The 18,869-nt window shown below is 36.2% G+C and overlaps 1 protein-coding gene and 2 non-coding genes across 3 annotated transcripts; all 3 read right to left on the minus strand.

Moving 5' to 3' along the window:
- Positions 1-1,454: 1,454 nt before the first annotated feature.
- PLRG1 (pleiotropic regulator 1) lies at positions 1,455-17,110 on the minus strand. The gene is made up of 15 exons (XM_016197764.2): positions 17,018-17,110; positions 15,535-15,641; positions 14,353-14,495; positions 13,600-13,653; positions 12,565-12,655; positions 12,287-12,353; positions 10,996-11,097; positions 9,947-10,039; positions 7,318-7,467; positions 6,796-6,897; positions 6,191-6,293; positions 4,167-4,275; positions 3,105-3,244; positions 2,417-2,610; positions 1,455-1,726 (listed from the first exon to the last, which is right to left on the minus strand). Exons 1-15 carry the CDS (start codon positions 17,024-17,026, stop codon positions 1,667-1,669), a joined length of 1,524 nt encoding a protein of 507 aa, XP_016053250.1. The 5' UTR covers positions 17,027-17,110; the 3' UTR covers positions 1,455-1,666.
- On the minus strand, positions 6,992-7,061 carry LOC148093272 (small nucleolar RNA U2-30). The gene has a single exon (XR_015714481.1). It is a non-coding gene; the product is annotated as a small nucleolar RNA U2-30 (small nucleolar RNA).
- Positions 7,176-7,255, minus strand: LOC148093273 (small nucleolar RNA U2-19). Its single transcript, XR_015714478.1, has one exon. It is a non-coding gene; the product is annotated as a small nucleolar RNA U2-19 (small nucleolar RNA).
- Positions 17,111-18,869: the final 1,759 nt, after the last annotated feature.

Here is an 18,869-nt window from a genome sequence, read left to right on the forward strand (position 1 = left end):
TACATGCACTGTATTTTGTAGAAAACTAAAACATTATAGAAATATATAAAGCTGGTCGTGACAGTTCTCTCGTAATCCCACTCCCTCACAAAACCACTGATGATAATGTGGTGCCATTTCTCCATTATCTTCTAGAGCATAAACAAGTTATTTCAACAAAAAATGCTTGCACTTTTTTTTTATATAAATGTAAGGTTTGGGTATCTTATTAGTCCAGAGGCATTCCTCACTCTTAATTGAAATAAATTAGTTGCACGAAGGTACCATAATCTACCAAACCAGTCCCTTATCAAAAGGATATCTGGACTAGTTTTAACTATTTAAGAACAGAGATGCGATAAACTTCTGTACACTTGTCGGATTATTCCTACTAGGCAGCTTCCTAGTAAGTTCATTTCCAAAAAAGAGTTAGCTAAGGAGTTCAAGCCTTTTCAGTATATTCCAGAAAACTATCCACCTAAAGGTTGTAATAATCACACTCCCACCTGCAGCACGCAAGATGGAACAGGCATAATTTGGAAATGCTTATCCAAAATTATGGTGTAATTTTTAATTTGAAAAAAATGTTAAGCCAATTATTTTTGTAACTGTTTTCTAACTACAGAAAGTGAAGTTTAACAAATCTTCTTGACTGATGGGGAGTCCAGATCCTAAGGACAGGGTTTACAAAACTCGTATTTACCAGAAAGAGGCACAGGTATTAGAAACTTCAGTAACACTTTCCTGTAAAGTCTTCATAAAAGACTACAGCCGTTACTACAGCTTCAAATACTCTACTGGTATCTCCAGTTAGTTCTCCAGGTTTTGATACCTATACTGGAATCCTACTGTTTGTGGAATAAAATCCAAATTCAAACCTGAGCCTTCCCCACCACCAACCAGATGTACTCACTCAAATGCAGTATACAATACTTTCCCCCAGAACACAACACACACTGTCACATGTCTGGTTGGCTTCGTTTACTTATGTCTCTTAGCATACCCTTCCTTCTCTGCCCTCTCAAGGTTCTGCTCAACTACTACTTACTCGATGAAGTTTTCCACAATCCTCCCAGGAAAAATAGTCTTTTCCTCTGCGCTACCCCAGCTTTTCCCTTGAACCTCTATTAGAGCATCCCACAATAAGTTACAAAACCAGAAGTCTTGGAGGACAGATACATCTTATTTGTCTATTTCCTGAAGAGTATTTAGTGCAGAGCTCTGCAGAACAAGCACTCGAAAACTGTCTGTGGAATCAATATATAAGTTAAATTAAGACTTCAAATCCTTTAATCCCAAATTATCAGGTTTTAAACAATTAAAAATAAAAAAAACACCACCAAATGCTCCCCTCAAAACAAGTCTTGTTATATCAGGCAATTTGGTAAGTTTTTTAAAAAAGGTGTCTTTTAATAAAATGGACAAAATATTCTATCTTTAGAATTTAGAATAGTTATACTCAACAAACTGGCATATACTTGCTATTTGCATCTTCATAGGATCTCAAATTGTTTATTTTAGAAATAAAAACATGGGGGGAGACAGCACATTTTACTGTAAAATATGAAGCAGCAATGATTCGAGCATGTGAGTTTCTGCTTTACAATCCTAGCCAGAGCACAAAATGACTGGATATCCTCTCATCAACACCAAGCTAAAAAAAAAACGCCATGAAGAGAATGCCACATTAAAATCTCTTTCTCTTGATAATTTCTGGCTTCCAGCTGACTGGATGAGTTTCTTCTGTCTAAAAATAGAAAAGTAAATAAGAAAGCAAAGTATTAGCTTGCTTCATATTTAACAACTTCCTTTCTAACAAAAATAATTATCAATTCTACATTATATTACTTGGCATTATATATTTAAGTTATTTAACAATTTTAGGAATAGTTGACAAACTTTCAGTGTTACTTGAATCTAATGAAGGATGAGTGGGTTCACTACAAATTCAGTCTATGGTTTTTTATCTCAAATACAGTAGATATTCTAGTAACTCCAAAGCTGGTAACTTTAGAATTCTTTGCATAACAATCTACTTATTTGCTACTGTTCTTATTGCAACATTTTCCCAGTAACTGTAGTAAGAAAAGTTGGAATAAAATTAAAACAATCTACAGATTCACTGGCATCAATGAAACCAATGCAGAAAGCTATGAGCAGACACTATTCAAGATGATAAATACTTTAATACTATAAAGATATACAGTGACAGGAGAAGATATGACTGGGTGGTGGGCACACAGTGCAATATACAGATCTTGCAATATAGAAACCCACATCCGAAACCTATATGTTCATATTAACCACTGTCACCCCAATAAATTTAATTTTTAAAAAAATTCTGAATATTAAAAATAAATAAAATGCTCCAATGAGAGAGGAAAAAAAATTGGAACAGCTGAATTACTTTAATATGTATGTGAAACGGAGAACTTACCGCTGTATCATCCTCTCTATACACTTTAATGGTTTTATCAGCTTCAGCCGTTAGTAACCGACTTTCAGACTGATCAAAAGCACAAGCAAATATTCCTGATTCACTGTCCAAAGACCCAGGCTGCACAGCTGCATGAACTCTCTGGAAATTGTAGCCAGTTCTCCAGTCCCAAAGATGCATGGTTCCATTGTCAGCTTAAAGGAAACAATCCAGTTAAACTTGGCATCCCTTCAACAATTCAGCTTGGCAAGCATTAAGCACGAACTATTAGCCAAGCACCATGACAATAACTACAGTTATAAAGATACATAAGACACAGGCAGTCAGGCTTCTCTTAATATTGGTTTGTCCACTTTCATCTGTGCTAAATTCAAAATTTATTATAGATCTCAAAAAGCACCACAAAATGACATACAATTCCAGAATACACAACCAAATTTTAGGCGATTCCCAGCATAAATCCCAAACTTAGATTTATCATATGGGAACTCAAAGAAGGCTGAACTATGAAATGTTACATGAATTATAAATAAGCATAAACATACATATAAACATTCAAATACACATTAATTACGAAATTTGCTATAATACTTAGGTGCGATGGCTTAGAAATTTGACAATGTTTACTCATTCACTAAAAGACACAGTAACAGATTAAAATACATTTATCATAAAAATCTTCTTTTACCTCCAGATACGAGCACTCCATCAGAATTTACTGTCAATGTATTAATAATAGCATTATGTCCAGAAAGATTTTGAATGAAACTTCCATCAGGGAATTTCCACTGTTTTATGTTATCTGGAGAACCAGATGCAAATGTGTAACTGAAATAAGATTAAAAACAGTAACAAAGTAAACCAAGTAAAATAAAATGGTAGATTTAAAGACGCTTATTATAGTTGTATTTAGCATATGTATTCAGGGATCTATGGAGTTTTAGCCAAATGTTACTGTCATACAAAGAGGTAAAAATATCAAGACATTTGTTCCAAGTTAAATCAGAGTTTCAAATTATTTTAAATGTATTTTAAGGCCTAGATTAATGTTTTATTCTCCTCTCATTTACCCATGTTCTATACTGAGCTACAGCAATAAATGTGCAAACCCAAACCCCTAAATTCACATAAAGGGCAAGAGTCTATGCAACTATTTGGGAGGAGTGTGGGGGACAAGAGGACAACTAAAGAAAATAAACAGAAGGCAAGAGAAAGAGAGAAAGGGAGAGAGTGAGATAGGGAAAGGAAAAAAGGAGGAGAGAGGGAAGAGGGTAAGGGGAGGGGGGGGAGAAAAGACATGAGTATGACAAGAAAAAGGTCAGGGTGATGTGATATAACAAACAATAGCTTAGGATATTACACTCCACCTCTTTGGATACCCCAACTATAATGTTCATAGTTTGTACTTTTTTCCCCATGTACATTAGCTTCCCCCTTAAGAATTAAACTATTCTATGTATATCTTAGTGTACAATAAACAACACGTATCCAAAACATTAAATCTAGCTACTTTTAGCTTCTATTTTGGCATGCAGCTTTTAAATATGATTTATTTATATTGTTTCATTTGATATTATCACTGTTTACCATGTAGAAAACTTTCATTTTATACAGGGCATGAAGCAAAATACTACAAAGGGAAATGGCCTGTAAATGAGTGTCTAAATGACTACCAAAGTAGTACTAATGCTGGTATTTCTGTACTACACCAAAACTAAAGAGGAGAAACTAATTAGGAAAACACACTTACTGTCTTGGATGTAACACCACAGCTCTGACTGATTTTTTGTGATTTGTTAATGTGACTCTTGTTTTTCCAGCCACTAAATCCCATAATCGTATTGTAGTGTCATGGCTTCCTGTAACAAAAATATACATCCCCAAAACATAGATTAGGAAAAAGAATGCAAAACCATAATAAAATACGAAGTGTTCTCCCACAGACACATAAATTCTAAATGAAAGTCATACCAACTCTTGGCTAGTTGCTTTGTATTTCCAAAATTTTAGGTTGGTTTTATTATTATTATTTTTTAATTCTCACCCGAGGATATTTTTTCCATTGCTTTCCAGAGAGAGTGGAAGGGAGAGAGAGGGAGAAAGAGAGAGAGAATTATCAATGCAAGAGAGAGACACAGATTGGTTGCTGGGGATGGAGACTGCAACCAAGCAAGGTACATGACCTTGACTGGAATTGAACCTGGGACCTTTCAGTCTGTGGGCCGAAGCTCTAACCACTGAGAAAACAGGCTAGGGCTTGGGCTGGTTTTAAATTCAACTCTTAAAAAAATGTAGCCCTGGCCAGTGTGGCTCAGTGGAGAGCACTGGCCCATGTACAGAAGGGTTGCGGGTTCGATTCCCGGGCAAGGGAATGTACCTGGGCTGCAGATTCAACCCCGGCCCCTGTCAGGGCACATGTGGAAGGCAACTAATCGATGTGTCTTTCTCACATCGATGTTTCTCCTCCCCCCCCCCATCCACTTTATCTAAAAAATCAATGGAAATATCCTGGGGTGAGGACTAACAACACTGAAAAATGTAATACATGCTCGATGCGCTGTCAGCTGAACAGCTTAAACAAATGCCAATAATAAACAAAACAAATACACGATGTTACCCCTAGTGGAGAAGTAGGATAAAATTCAAATGATTTTTCGGTTAATAAAATACAGTGGTCCCTCGGTTTTCAAATGTAATCCACTCCGGAAGACCATTTGAGTTCTGAAACATTCAAAAACCAAGGGATCCACAGCCGACAGCTGGGCCTCAGGATCTTGCCCTCAGCGGAAGCCATGGAGCGTGTTCCACTTCCAAGGTGTGTTCGAAAACCGAAGCATTTCCTTCCAGGTTTACAGCGCTCGGAAACCGAAATGTTCATCAACAGAGATGTTCGAAAACTGAGGTATGACTTTACAGCACAGAATTATTTTCTAGTCTCAGTGTAAAGATCCATTGTTATTAACCTTATTTTAAGTAAAACAACACTCAAACCTGTTCTACAGGTTATTGGTGGCCCAGCTGGCGTGGCTCAGTGGTTGAGCATTGACCTATGATCCAAAAGATGGAGGTTCAATTCCTGGTCAGGGCACATGCCCGGGTGGGTTTTAGGCTCGATCCCCAATTGGGGGCATGCAGGAGGCAGCTAATGAATGACTCTCTCATCATTGAAGTTTCTATCTCTCTCCCTCTCCCTTCCTCTCTCTGAAATCAATAAAGGTATATTTAAAAAAAATAATAATAAAGGTTATTGGTGTCAGGATATCTTATTTTCTAACTTTAATTTTCTAGACCAGAAATTCTAATGCTATGAAATAACGCTTAATTTATCTAACATCACCATTTTTCATTCAAACAGTACATAATACTGTGTATGACATAGTCTATGATATGTAAAAAGTATGACCTAAAAATAGAATGGAATATTATAATAAATTTCAAATGCACACACACAGGAACACTGTATACACGATACAAAGTGAGTCATAGTCGAATGTCAGAAGGATGGAGGAGGGTGGGTGGGTGGAGGGGGAGAGAGTAACCAAAGAATTTATATGCATATATGCACAACCCAAGGACACAGACAATGGTAGGGAGAGAAACTGGGGAGGGAGATTGGAACGGGGTGGTTCATTGGGGAGAAAAACAGACATCTGTAATATTTTAAACAAAAATAAAATTTAAAACAAAACAAAGTCATAGTAAGTATGAAAAACACATGCACAATAATAATGTATTGATATGAATACATGGTAAACTTTAAAGTATCAATCGTACCAGTAATAATTTGTGGTTCTGCAGCTTGACACCTCACTGTAGCAACTGCATTTGTATGTCCAGATAATGTGTGTACACTGGCTTTAGTTCTCACATCCCAAATCTATAAAAAACCACAATAGACATACTGTGAAAGAGAACAGGTATTCATAACTCAGGCAGGTAACTGAATGAATTCAAGGCTGGGAATTTAATACACAACAATGCCTGAATATAATGAAAACCTTAAGTGAGAGATAATAATTTTGAAGCTGGCTGGGGGTTGTAGACAGGATACAGTGGATGGGAAAAAAGCTAAAAGATTAGAAGACTGAAAGTCTAAGAATCGGTATAATGGAACCACTGAATGAAACCTGCAGTGACAGAACAGAATGTGAGTGCGTCACATTTCAGGGGCAGGCACTCCCAATAATAATCATGGTGAGGTCACAGAACTGAAGATGGTGTAAAAACATACAAGTCAAGAAACAGAGGGACTAGATTATTGATGGGTCAAAGTAACTATCTTTAATTCTCTATCGAACAATATATGACTCCAATATCAAATATGCCTAGTATAAGATGCAGTACATTTATAGATAAACACCAAGCTCTATTCCATTTACCCGTGCAGTTGAATCTCGACTACAGGTTACCAGCACATCAATTGTTGGATGCAAATCCAAACCATACACTGCACTCAGATGTCCATGATAGTGCCTTATAACCTGCAAACATAGCAGTGAAGTTAAAATTTCTATAATTAGAAAGAAAAACAGTGGCTCATTATATGTGGTTTTTTTGCTTGTTTCAACTCAACTCTGAGCTCAGATCAAGTGTAGAAACCTTCATAATTACAAAGATCAGCAGTCAAACCTTTTCATCATTGCTCAGAATTGATCAGCTCTTCATACACATGTTACACACACACACACACACACACACACACACACACACACACACACACACACACACACTTTGTTTTACACTACTTTATACTTTTGCTTCCCAGAACTATAGAGATCATGCATCAAGTAGACTGGAAGGTCTTCTGATGCTCAGATTTGGCTATTTTCATCACTGATCCACTTCAGTAGGAGCAGATCTCAGAGAATCTTAATGTTTTACATCCTTATATCCAAGCTTACCTTATTATATTCAAGATCCCAGCATTTGACTTGTTTGTCTTCTCCACAGGAGAACAGGTATGGGCTTCTTGCACTTACTATCACACCACGAACTGTACTAATGTGCCCAGTTAATGAAAGTTTTAATTTGCCACTAGCCAAATCCCAGATCTGCAATCAAAGAATATTTCATTTTTCTTCTTGTTGATTATTCCAAACAAAATTTTTAAATCCTGATGTTAAAATTAAGTCTCCAAAATGTGAAAAATACAAACACATAAAAAACTTTTAATTTGCAAAATAACCCCCCTACCACCACCAAAAATAAAAGCAGGGAAGAAAATGGAATTAAAAGGCATGCTCAAACTGGGAAAATATTTGTAACAGAGGACAAAAGATTAATATTCTTAATATATAAAGGATATCATTGTTAACAAAAATATGAATGTGATGGTATTAAATTAGCCAAGGATGGCAGCAACTTAAAAAACCCCTATGGAGCCTGGCTGGAGTGGCTCAGTTGGTTGAATGTCGTCCTGTGCACCGTAAGGTTCCTGGTTCCATTCCTGACCAGGGCACATACCTGGGTTGCAGGTTCGATCCCCGGTCGGGGTGCATACTGAGGGCAACCAATCGATGTTTCTGTCTCACATCGATGTTTCTCTCTCTCTCTCTCTCCCCCTTCCTCCCTCTAAGCACATCCTCGGGTGAAGATTTTTTAAAAAACCCTAGGGAAACAACCTAAATGTCCATTAATTGATTACATACATAAAGAGAATGTGGCATATATACATACAATGGATTATTTAATCATTAAAAAAAACACAACTTGCCATCTGTGACAACATGGATTGTCCTTGAGGGCATTATGCTAAACAAATTAAGTCAGAGAAAAATAGCACACAATCTCACTTATATACGGAATCTAAAACAGAAACAAAAACCTGAAAAACTAAGCTCATAGATACAGAGAACAGGTGGGTGGTTGCCAGAAGCCAGCGTGAAGGACAGATAAAATGGGTGAAGGGAATCAAAAGGTACAAAATTCCAGTTATAAATTAATAAGTTACAGGGATGTAATTAATGTACAAATGGTAACTATAGTTAATCATATTGCATTGCGTATTTGAAAGTTGCTAAGAGTAGATCTTAAAAGTTCTCATTATAACAAAAAAAAATTTGTAACTATGTACCATGACAGATGTTAACTAGACTTTGTGGTGATCAGGTCAAAATATATACAAACAGGGAATCATTATGTTGTACATCTGAAACTTACCTAATATTGTATATCCAATTACAACTCAATAAAAAAAATTTATTTAAAAATCCTAAAAGTAGCTTTATATCAAAATATTGGACCTCACTAGAAATTTTGTATAAACCGTTTGTGAAAGATTAGATACTCATTTCTGATTATAAGTAGAAATTTTCAAAGGTACACAATCACTAGGCTGAAAAGAATCCTCTCATACACTATCATTTCACGATTTTAGAAAATAATTTGCACTTTGAGTGCCAACTTCAAAAATGTTTGACCCATTAATTCCGTTTTTGAGAATCAAAAATAAAATAATTTAAAAACAGAAAAAGCTGGCGCTGGCTGGGTAGCTTAGTTGGATGGAGCATCATCCTGATACGCCAAGGTTGGGGGTTCAATCCCGTCAGGGCACATACAAGAATCAACCAATGAATGCATAACAAGTAGAACAACAAGTTTATGTTTTTCTCTCTCTCTGAAATCAATAAATAAATTTAAATTTTTTAAAAAAAAAACAGTAAAAGCTTTAGGCACAAAGATTAATTACAGCATTACTTGTGATAGTAAAAGTCACGAAACTAAAATGTCCAATAGGAAAATAGATAATAGAAAATCTAAGTGCTAAAATACCATGGAACCATTTTAAAAGATGTTAGATTTTTCAGAGACATGCCTTTGATATGTTAAGTATAAAAAAGGATGAAAATTACATTATCAAGCATGATTTTTAAGAGATATATTTATACACAGGAAAAACTCAGAAGAAAATGCAAAACACTAAGGAGAAATTCACTCGAATATCTGTCAGTGGTGGGATTACGTGTGGGTCTATGTTCTTTTATGTTTCTCTATACTTGCCACTTTTTTTTTTTTTTTAATTTTTAAAAAATATATCTTTATTGATTTCAGAGAGAGGAAAGGAGAGGGAGAGAGCGACAGAAACATCAATGAGGAGAGAATCATTGATCGGCTGCCTCCTGCATGCCCCCCACTGGGGATCGAGCTGGCAACCCCGGGCATGTGCCCTGACCGGGAATTGAACCCTGATCTCCTGGATCCTAGGTCGTTGCTCAACCACTGAGCCACGCCTGGCCAGGCCATTGCCACACTTTTTATACATGAGTATGCTTTAATTTTATAACCAGAGAAGAAAAAACTTAAGCATCAAGGAATCTGTGATAGGTAGTCAGCATGTTCTGTTTGAAAACAAAAACTGTTTAAATACCACTTTTCAAACAGATGGAACTTTTAACTGGTATAAACAATAAGCTTTACTCCATACTCAGGTCTATGAAATCAGAGAAAACAAAAGAGCATTCCCACCAGAGGAAGTAACTTAAAACAGATTAAATGTACATGGCAAACACAAAGCAGTTCCCTCCTTATTACCTTTATAGTTCTGTCAGCAGATCCAGTAACAAACCACTGATTTCCAGGTTCCACAGCAATACATCGAACCCAGCCAAGATGCCCACTGATCACCTGTATTTAAAACAATGTAGAATGGGCAGCCCCATAAGTTAAGGGTTATTCAATCTCAACTCATTACATGTAAGTTAAAGTTTATTCAATTCAAGCTTAAATTGTCCTCCAACATCTTCAAATGACAAGATTATAAGAATTTTTGACAATTAGATTTTAGACTGATAATTATTAAATTTCCTTCAATCCACGAGTGAATACACAAACTGGTATATCTATACAATGGAATACTACTCAGCAACAAAAAGGAATGTATTAATACTTGCAACACCTTGGATGAATCTCAAAGGCATTAGATTGAGTAAAGAAAGTCTCAAAAGGAACATATTGAATGATTCCATTTATATGACACAGTTAAGAAGACACAACTATAGTGATGGAAAACAAATGGTTGCCAGGGTTGGGGAAGGGTGTGGCTATAAAAAAATAGAACTTCTATATTCTGATTGTGGTAGTAGTTACCCAAATCTATATAGTTATTAAAATGTATTAGATCTGTATACCAAAAGAAAATCCGTTTTACTGTATGATAATTTGAAAAGTAAAATATAACATACTTTGTACTTTTTCTACTATATACATTTTATTTTAGATCTGGTACATTTGAAATCACTTTAATTTACTATAATTGAAAAGATAATCAGTAGAGCCAAAGAAATGTCCTAACATACTGTTTTTCCCCTTGACCTCCATATTAAATACCTCAGGCACGAGTCTTAATTTATTTCAACCGCTCTCTACATTTAGTAGCCTTCTATCAATATTTTATACAAAATACAAGTCTCCTTCCCAAGATATCTTTTAAGCTAGTGCCCAAGTCCTTTCCCCCGTCAAACCTCAGATCACCGTACCTGTTCTCATATTCACTCCTTTTCCTCCTCATTCTAGTCCTCAGCTCTTGTCAATTGGACAGTGAACACGTTTCATGTAGTGGAATAATATACAGATTCACTCACCCTGTAGAGTTTCCATGGTGGGTGCCACTGGGGTTTCGGCATTGTCGGGGCCTTCTTAGCCATCAGTGCAGTGTTCTTGGCATTGCCACCCTCCATAACAGCCTAGGTGTGGAACAGGTCACATTATTATTAAAGATATCATACTTACGTTTTCATGTTACCAAAAATGGAAATTGGAAGAGGAAATTTATGAAAGTTTTCTCAAAAATGGAAATTCAAAGAGGGGATTTATGAAAGCTTTTCCCCTCCTTTCTATGAAGAGAAAAGGGCAGCTAAAAAATGTTTGCATAACTAGAAAATGAGTCTAAAACTTCTAATAAAAACTGCATTTTCTGTATGCTAATTTTAAAAAGCAATTTAAAAATCTGAGAGGCAGAACATTAAAGTTAAGAGCACATATCACTGTGCATAAGTTCAAAACCCAGCTCTGCCAATTAACAGCTGATTGACCTTGGATAAAAATTATGTAACCTATATGCCTCATTTTAAAAATGGAAATACCAGTGCCTATCTCATACAGTTATGATTAATAGAGTAATAAATGCTCTATTTAAGCTATTATTATTTAAGTGACTGTATGTGGATTAATGCCATTGCCCTTCATTGTCATATTTTAACATCACTGATTTATATTGCAATGGAGAGACTGATAGGTCCTTCTATTTACCTTCCCCCCAAATATTTCAATACTATTTTAAAAGGCATTCTAGCTAATATATAATCTACTGTTACACCTATCCATCTATCCAAAAATACTTAAGCCCATAAAGTTCCTACCCTCAAGAAGCTTACATTACTTTCTCCTAAGGAGGCAGAAAGCCTGAGCAGAGAGACCTGCAAATGGAGACTAAAAAAGAAATGTGGTGGGAGGACTACAACTGTATTCTCTTCACAAAGTCAAACCAACTGCATAAGCTGAAGAAGTAAAACTTACACTTATTTCAAGTGACAGAGTATTTTCACTTATTCTTTAACTACTTCCACCAATAATAGTAGCTGCCATTTACTTACAGATAAACTTTTATCAACTTCAATGGTACAAATCAACTTAAGAGTTTAATTTAAAAAAGTCTTTCATATCTAAAACATACAGGTTTCAGAGTAACACTGCTTGTATTTTTAATAGTGGATAATAAAGCGCAACATCACACTATCTCCATCAAAATAAATTTAACAATTCCAAAAAAAGGTTCTTTTTAATATTTAAGGTAAAACTCTTAGAATAAAGGGAAATAAGGCAACATATTCCAAAAGGCAGGCACCTGCAGTGTGATTTAACAGAGAAACTCACCAAAGTCATCCCTGCAGGCTGTGAACGATCAGAGCCTCCAGCAGGTGCACCTCGATTTGCATCAACCCTGAGGCAAAAAACATCACATTCTAAGTAATTAATGCCTCCAGTCACATGTTCTGTAGAATGAACTTTATATGTTAAATTTTTGTAAGCACTGACTAAAGAAAAATGTCCCGTAATACATAATTATAAAGAAACAAATTTAAAAACGAGAAAAAAATGTGAACAGTGAACTATGCTTGCAAAATCTTTGTAATGAGAAGCATATTTCATACCTGGCCTGAGAAGGTAATGCCACAGCTAAGGACTGTGCAGCTGACTCACTTGGCATTCTTTGGATCTTAGTATCTGCTGTTAAAGCAACCCCTGTTAAAATAATAAATAAATAAATAAATAAAAATTTAAAAAAAATTCCTTTTAGTAGCTATGTTTGTTTTCAGTTGCATGTATTTAAAAATAAAACACTGGAGGAAAACATTCCAAAAAGGTAATGGTGATTAGCTCCAGGTGCTGATATTTCAAAAACTGATTATGTTTTGCATGTATTTTGTTACTTTTTTACCACAAATATCACTTAACAATATATAATTCAAATTTAATTTAATCACAAGCAGCTTGGTATTAGCAAAGTTCAAGACAGTAAAGTTAAGTTTCTATAATCTTGGGATGTTAACCTCAGATAAAAAAAATTAAGCAAGTTTCCTAAATACTAACAGAATACTTTGAAGAATAAATGTATACTTACAATAAGAGGCACTAATTTTCCTGTACTTTCAATATAGTGAAACCTGTCCTCTAAAATTACTAGAACCTAGATATACTATGCTTCTTATCCTCTACCCTGTTATACTGGCTACTCCGCTGATGTGCCAGTTCCTCCACACACACACCCAGTATACATTTCTATCATATCTGCCTCTATAGTAATGCTTACAGTATCACTTTTATAAGCTTAGTGATATTTACATGTCTGCCTGCCTAAATCTCCAAATAACAAGCTTGTCTTAGTCTGGGGCAGTCTGTCTTTGAATTCCTAGCAGTGCCTAAAAAAATATAGGTACTTAAGAATGTTTGCTGAATGAATGCTTGTGATACTAAGCATTCGTTCATTATCATCTAAAAACCTATACCTGGATGGCTGGCTACTGAGTTTACCTTTTATAGGTTATGGGAATCATATTATCAACTAATTCATGGAAATATATGTCAATAGCTTATCTTGTACTTTATAGATTATGGGAATCACATTATTAGCTCATTCATGGAAACACATGTGACAGTACCACATTTCCCATATGCAGCTCACTTACCAGGTCCTGGTGGATAGGGATGTGTACCCGCTACCAAATATTCAACTTCTTGTCCTTCAAGAGAGAAAGAGAAAGAGAGAAATTCATCAATGGCAAAATTTATCTTAAGTTATTAGTATCATCTCTTTTAATGAATTAAATGTTATATTATCAATCAGATTTCTAAAATTTTCACAACTAAACTCAAGCCTCAGAAATAAGGTAAGTGGGTCATTTTTGTTTTGACTTCTAAAGAACATGTATATACTGATTTCCTTGACCATTTGCCAACATGATGTCAAGAGTGCTTGTGCACTTACTCTGTAGCAGGGTGTGTAGAGAAGTCATTCAATAAAGTAATAATCCACTCTGCTTTTTCTTCTAAGCAAACAGTTTTCCTGAGGAATCTTGCATTATCTTTAGTCACTACAATTTAAGTACTTAATGTTATCTTTCTGAAAAAGAGATAGATGGTCTCCCCACGTATTAGGAATTTTTCCTTTAATCTCCATCATGACCTTCTCCATATACTAAGAATTTCTGCCATCATTATACTACCACTTTTTCATTTCCTATAGAAAAAATCCACCAACCAATAATCTCACGCACTACTCCAATGGGGAAATCAAGGCATCTAACATACTACTGGTGTAAGTATTAAAGAGGGTTTGGCTTAAGTTAGTCCTTCCAGTTGGGGTATTAATAACACATTTCATTTATCTATTTTTAAAATTCACACAGAAGTCCTGACATTTCTGACAATGCTATACTCACCTTGATTGGCAGGATATTGTTTATGACCATATGAATCTGATGCATTCTGAGGACCCTTCTCTTTAAAATTTTCTTTCAAAGTAGGCATATGCAACACAGGGCCATACTCATTCCGTAGCTTGATTGCCATTTTTCGTTTGTGACTATTTTAAAAAGTTATAAACATAAGAATGTATCTTTATGTACCTTAAATATATTCACCAATATAAACACATTCACAGACAGCCAGGAAACAAGTACTTAAATAGCTTAAGTTTGCCTAATCATGTAGAAAAATTTTCTATAAAGATTTTAAAGTGAAACCACACTTTAAAAAGCTCAAAATTTCCAAGTTCATTTCCACACTTTTATTCACAATCCACCACATAGCATCCATTAAGTCTACATAATAGTGTAGTTTATTAACCGATAAATGTAAAACCTTTCAGATGAGTTATCAAGGGTCTAACTGATTTTAAAATGTATAGAAACTAATATATCTTTTTTAAAAACCTCAATGTTAATATATTTTCTTTCAAATGCCTAAGTATAAAAATATAGTGCAAGTTTTCTAGTAACCTTTACTGGACAGATTGCAAAAGGTTAGTTAGAGCTAATCAAAGTACTTAATTAGTTCAATCATTTTTTTTTTTAAATCTACCTATTATAGTACTATTAAAAACAGTCCACTTTGCAAATTAAATATAAATGCTTGTTTGAGGAATTAAGCAGATTTTAAAAGAAGGGTAAAGGGCAAAAGGGCCACAATGCACATAATGTAAACCCAGACTGGAGCTGGAGATGTAGAACTAAAAATATGCCAACACTCAAAAACCTTCATCATACTAACAAGAACAGATGGGAGTAGATGTATTGGCCAGGTACAGTTTCAGCTCAGTGAGGCTCTGAGAGTAGCTAAAAGCACATACAAAGTGATTGGTTATAAAATATAACACCTATAAGGGACTCTCCTAATTACTCGGTATCTGTAAAGTGCAATTAATTAATCAATTAATTAGTTAATGTACAAGACCCCAAAAAGCTAAATCAGCTTAAATTATACCCTAACACCACTCATTATTGAACAGATAACCTATGTCTGTTAGTGTCACTCACTAAACTTTACAGGTTCCCCTTCCTTGCTCTCTTCCCCAATATTAGAAATTTAAATAGTCTAACAATTAAAAAAGAAACTATACATACCTTTCTTCATCTAAAGGCACAGGTTTTCCATTATCAGCTACAAACATGTCATGGGTCCTCTTCAATGACCTGAACACAAGTGTATGCACAGAATGTTTCTGTACCTCCTAGAAAGAAAGAGTGCAATTACACGTCTAGCTACAAATTACACATATCAAACCTAAATTGAAGTCAAAGTAGTTATTACATGTTTAAAAATGTAAAAAACTTTGTACCACTAATCACAGCTAATCGTAGCAAGCTATAGCAGTCAAGTTCAGAGAAAAGGAGGAAGCTCCTCCTTGACGAGAGCCCCAAGTAGACAGAGTGGTGCTTAAGATTAGTCATTTATTCAATAAAAATTTACTGAGCTACTATTATGTGCCTAGTAGGTATTGTGCTAGAAGCTAACAACAGAATGATGAAGACATTCATGGTCCTTGTGCTCAAGAGGAAACAGACAAATAAAAATAAGCAAAATAACTCCACACTTTGTACTATGAAGGAAATAAACAAGGGACTGAGAAAATGGAGATAGGGCTTAGCAAAGTAAGAAAGCTCTCTCTTAGGTGATACTTAAGCAGAAAGGAAGTTAGCCTGGCACCAAAAAAAGAGGTAAAAATAATCCAGGCAGAGAGGAAAATGCTATGTATAAAGGTGTTCAGTAAAGGAAATAATGCCAGGAACTGCAGAATAGTTGTATATACTGGGTGAGAGGGTGAGTAGTGATGCAGGATGAGGTTGCAAGGGTAGACCAGGTCGAGATCAGTAAGGTTTTTTAAAGACCATTGTAACAGTCTGTATTTTTGCTCTAAGAACATGGGACTAGCAAAGGGTTTTAAGCAAGCAAAGCAGGGCCAACTTATGTTTTCAAACATATTGATGGGGGGGAGGGGCAGTTGTAACAAAAATGGAAGCAAGGAGACCAGCTGAGAGCTAATTCACCTGTCCAAGTGAAACATGCTGTTGGTCTGAATTAAGGTGATGGCAGCGGGTACAGACAAGAGTCAAGAAATAGTTCTGAGAAAAGAAAAACAAGGCTTGCTAACGGAATGGCTGTTCAAGCTAGGGAATGATGCAAACATCCAAGGACGACACACTTTCCTGGGGAACAGCTGGAGTAAGAGACAAAGTGGACACCAGAGAAGGCACCAGTCTCTTAGGGCACAATCGCGGACACTACCCCGCAGGCGACGAAGACCAGCGGTCGGACATGGACAGAAGCCCCGCCTCAGAAGACAGTGCCCACCTCGAGTGCCCAAGGGTCAAATAAGGGCTGGAGGCACTATTTCAGGCTTCCCGCCCGGACGCAACCTCCAACCCGTGCTCTCAGGCAGCCTCTCTCCCTCCCTGAAAACCTTGAGAAACACCCGGCCTCGGCCAAACAGCATCCCCCCGCCGCCTCTCCTCTCCCTGCACTCCCAACACCCTCGCTGCCGCACGCCCCCGCCCGAGTAAACGTGCCCCAAAGCAACTGCTCCTCGGCACCCAAGTGCCACTTTACCTCGACCATGATGCTGCCGTGTATTTCGCCGCTCTGGCCGCAATGAAACTAAACATCAACGCAGGAACAGCCGCCACAACCCTGCAGCCTCTTCCGGAACCTGGGGCCCCGACGCCGGATGTGACGTAGCTCCGCGCAACGCGCCCTAGTCGCCCGCAGGCCACGTGGGCCCGAGGGGCGGGCCTTTCTCTGCCCGGCAGCCTGTGGGGAGGAGTCAGGGCCTGGGGAGCGAAGACTTGTGGAGCGTGTGTGTGTCTGTAGAAAGAAAAACTGATGGAATTGCACGTTTGCAAACTTGAGTAGACGAACGTTTCACTGGCTCTGCTTTTTCCTTAACCATAATCAGTTACGCTGATCTTGTTCCCAGAGTATACTGCGTATACTGTTGGGGGGCGCGGGGGGATCTATCAAAAGTATAGCAATGTGAATTGATAATCTTATTTAGAAATTCATTAATTTTTAATTCGTTAAATCCATTAAGGTCATACTTGAAAATGCAAACACTCTGAATTTGAGTGTGAGTTTTGCCTTAGAACTGATTTTCTCTGACGATGGTCACTGATGGTAGGGCTTACAAGGAAATGCCATAATTATACAATATGTGCTGTTTCTAGACTTCATATTATAATTATAAAGATAGTAATAACTATACAATAGAACATAATTTTAAATGGCGATAAAATTATAGAAATGTAAGCAAGATTATAATATATTTATGGAAATATAATTGTCTATTTGGATCTATTAGCTTATTAGTTAATCTCTCCCCCCCCCAAAAAAATGTATAAGCCCAGACTCATAAAAACATTGTAATAAGTTTGGTAATTTGGAATAGATTATGCTCCAAATTTTAAAAAGCTGTCCTGAATTTACAGAATTATGCACTTGAAAGTTTTAGATAGAACTCAGTTACCCTGTTATCTAGCTCAGGGATCCATGAATTACCTATATTGTATGCAAATTTTGTGTTAATAAGAACCTAAAATTTGTTCTGGTGAGGGGTTCTATAAATTGATTTGGATTCATAAAAGGATCCAGGGCCAAGAAAAGGCTAAGAATCCTTGTCCTAGTTTACAAACAGAGCTGTCTTATTTGAGCAGTAGGGGTCGCTGTTGCTCTTCAAAAGGGTAGGAGTATTTTCCCTAAAGCCCACTGGGAGAATAACTTATTAATGTAAACATTGTTAAGTCTGTTCATGTGAAACCAATAGTACAAATTTTAAGGGAGGCCTCCCTTCATTAGTTAAGCTACTTTTTAAAAACTCACCAGTACAAGAGATCTCTTTATTCTCTTTCAAATATGTGTCCTTTGCCCTTGAGTAATGATAGAAGGTCACATGAGTATAGATTTCATTGTCATTTTTATCAGCTTTCTAGCAGATTTTTTTATAGGAAGTTTTCTATGATTTTTATACTCATAAAAATGATAAGTATTATTTCTCCTTCCTTTTTCTCTCAGCTTAGAGGTTTAAATAAACAATATCTATCACCCTCGTCGGTATGGCTCAGTTGGTTGGACATCGTCCTGCTCCAGTTTGGGGCTCATCCCAGGTAGGGGGAGTGCAGGAGGCAGCCAATTGTTGTTTCCTTCTCATCGATGTTTCTCTCTCCCTTCTTCTCTCTCTAAAAATCAATTTAAAATCTTAAAAATGAACAATCTTTATCAAACACTAATCTCTTTGTGCACAATATTCTTTAGAGTTGCTTGGTTGAATATGTATTTTTTTACATTTTTTTTAAGATTTATAATTCCTCACTAATTTAAAAGGAAGGAATGGTGAAAGTTTTCATTTCTTTTGGAATTCCTGAGGTGAGAAACAAAAAAAGAATACTTGGACATTGCTTCCAGGAGT

This window comes from Miniopterus natalensis, chromosome 4 (assembly GCF_054644295.1).
Source record: "Miniopterus natalensis isolate mMinNat1 chromosome 4, mMinNat1.hap1, whole genome shotgun sequence".
In the NCBI taxonomy this organism is placed as follows: Eukaryota; Metazoa; Chordata; class Mammalia; order Chiroptera; family Miniopteridae; genus Miniopterus; species Miniopterus natalensis.

Bases quoted from the DNA above. Each gene is read 5' to 3' on its own strand.
- PLRG1 (XM_016197764.2), bottom strand. The intron at 12,354-12,564 runs GTATGAAATATG...TTTTTGCCTCAG, and splicing joins GCATTACCTTCTCAGGCCAG to GGTTGATGCAAATCGAGGTG. The intron at 7,468-9,946 runs GTAATAAGGAGG...CTTTGATTGCAG, and splicing joins CTGCTGACAGAACTATAAAG to ATCTGGGATTTGGCTAGTGG.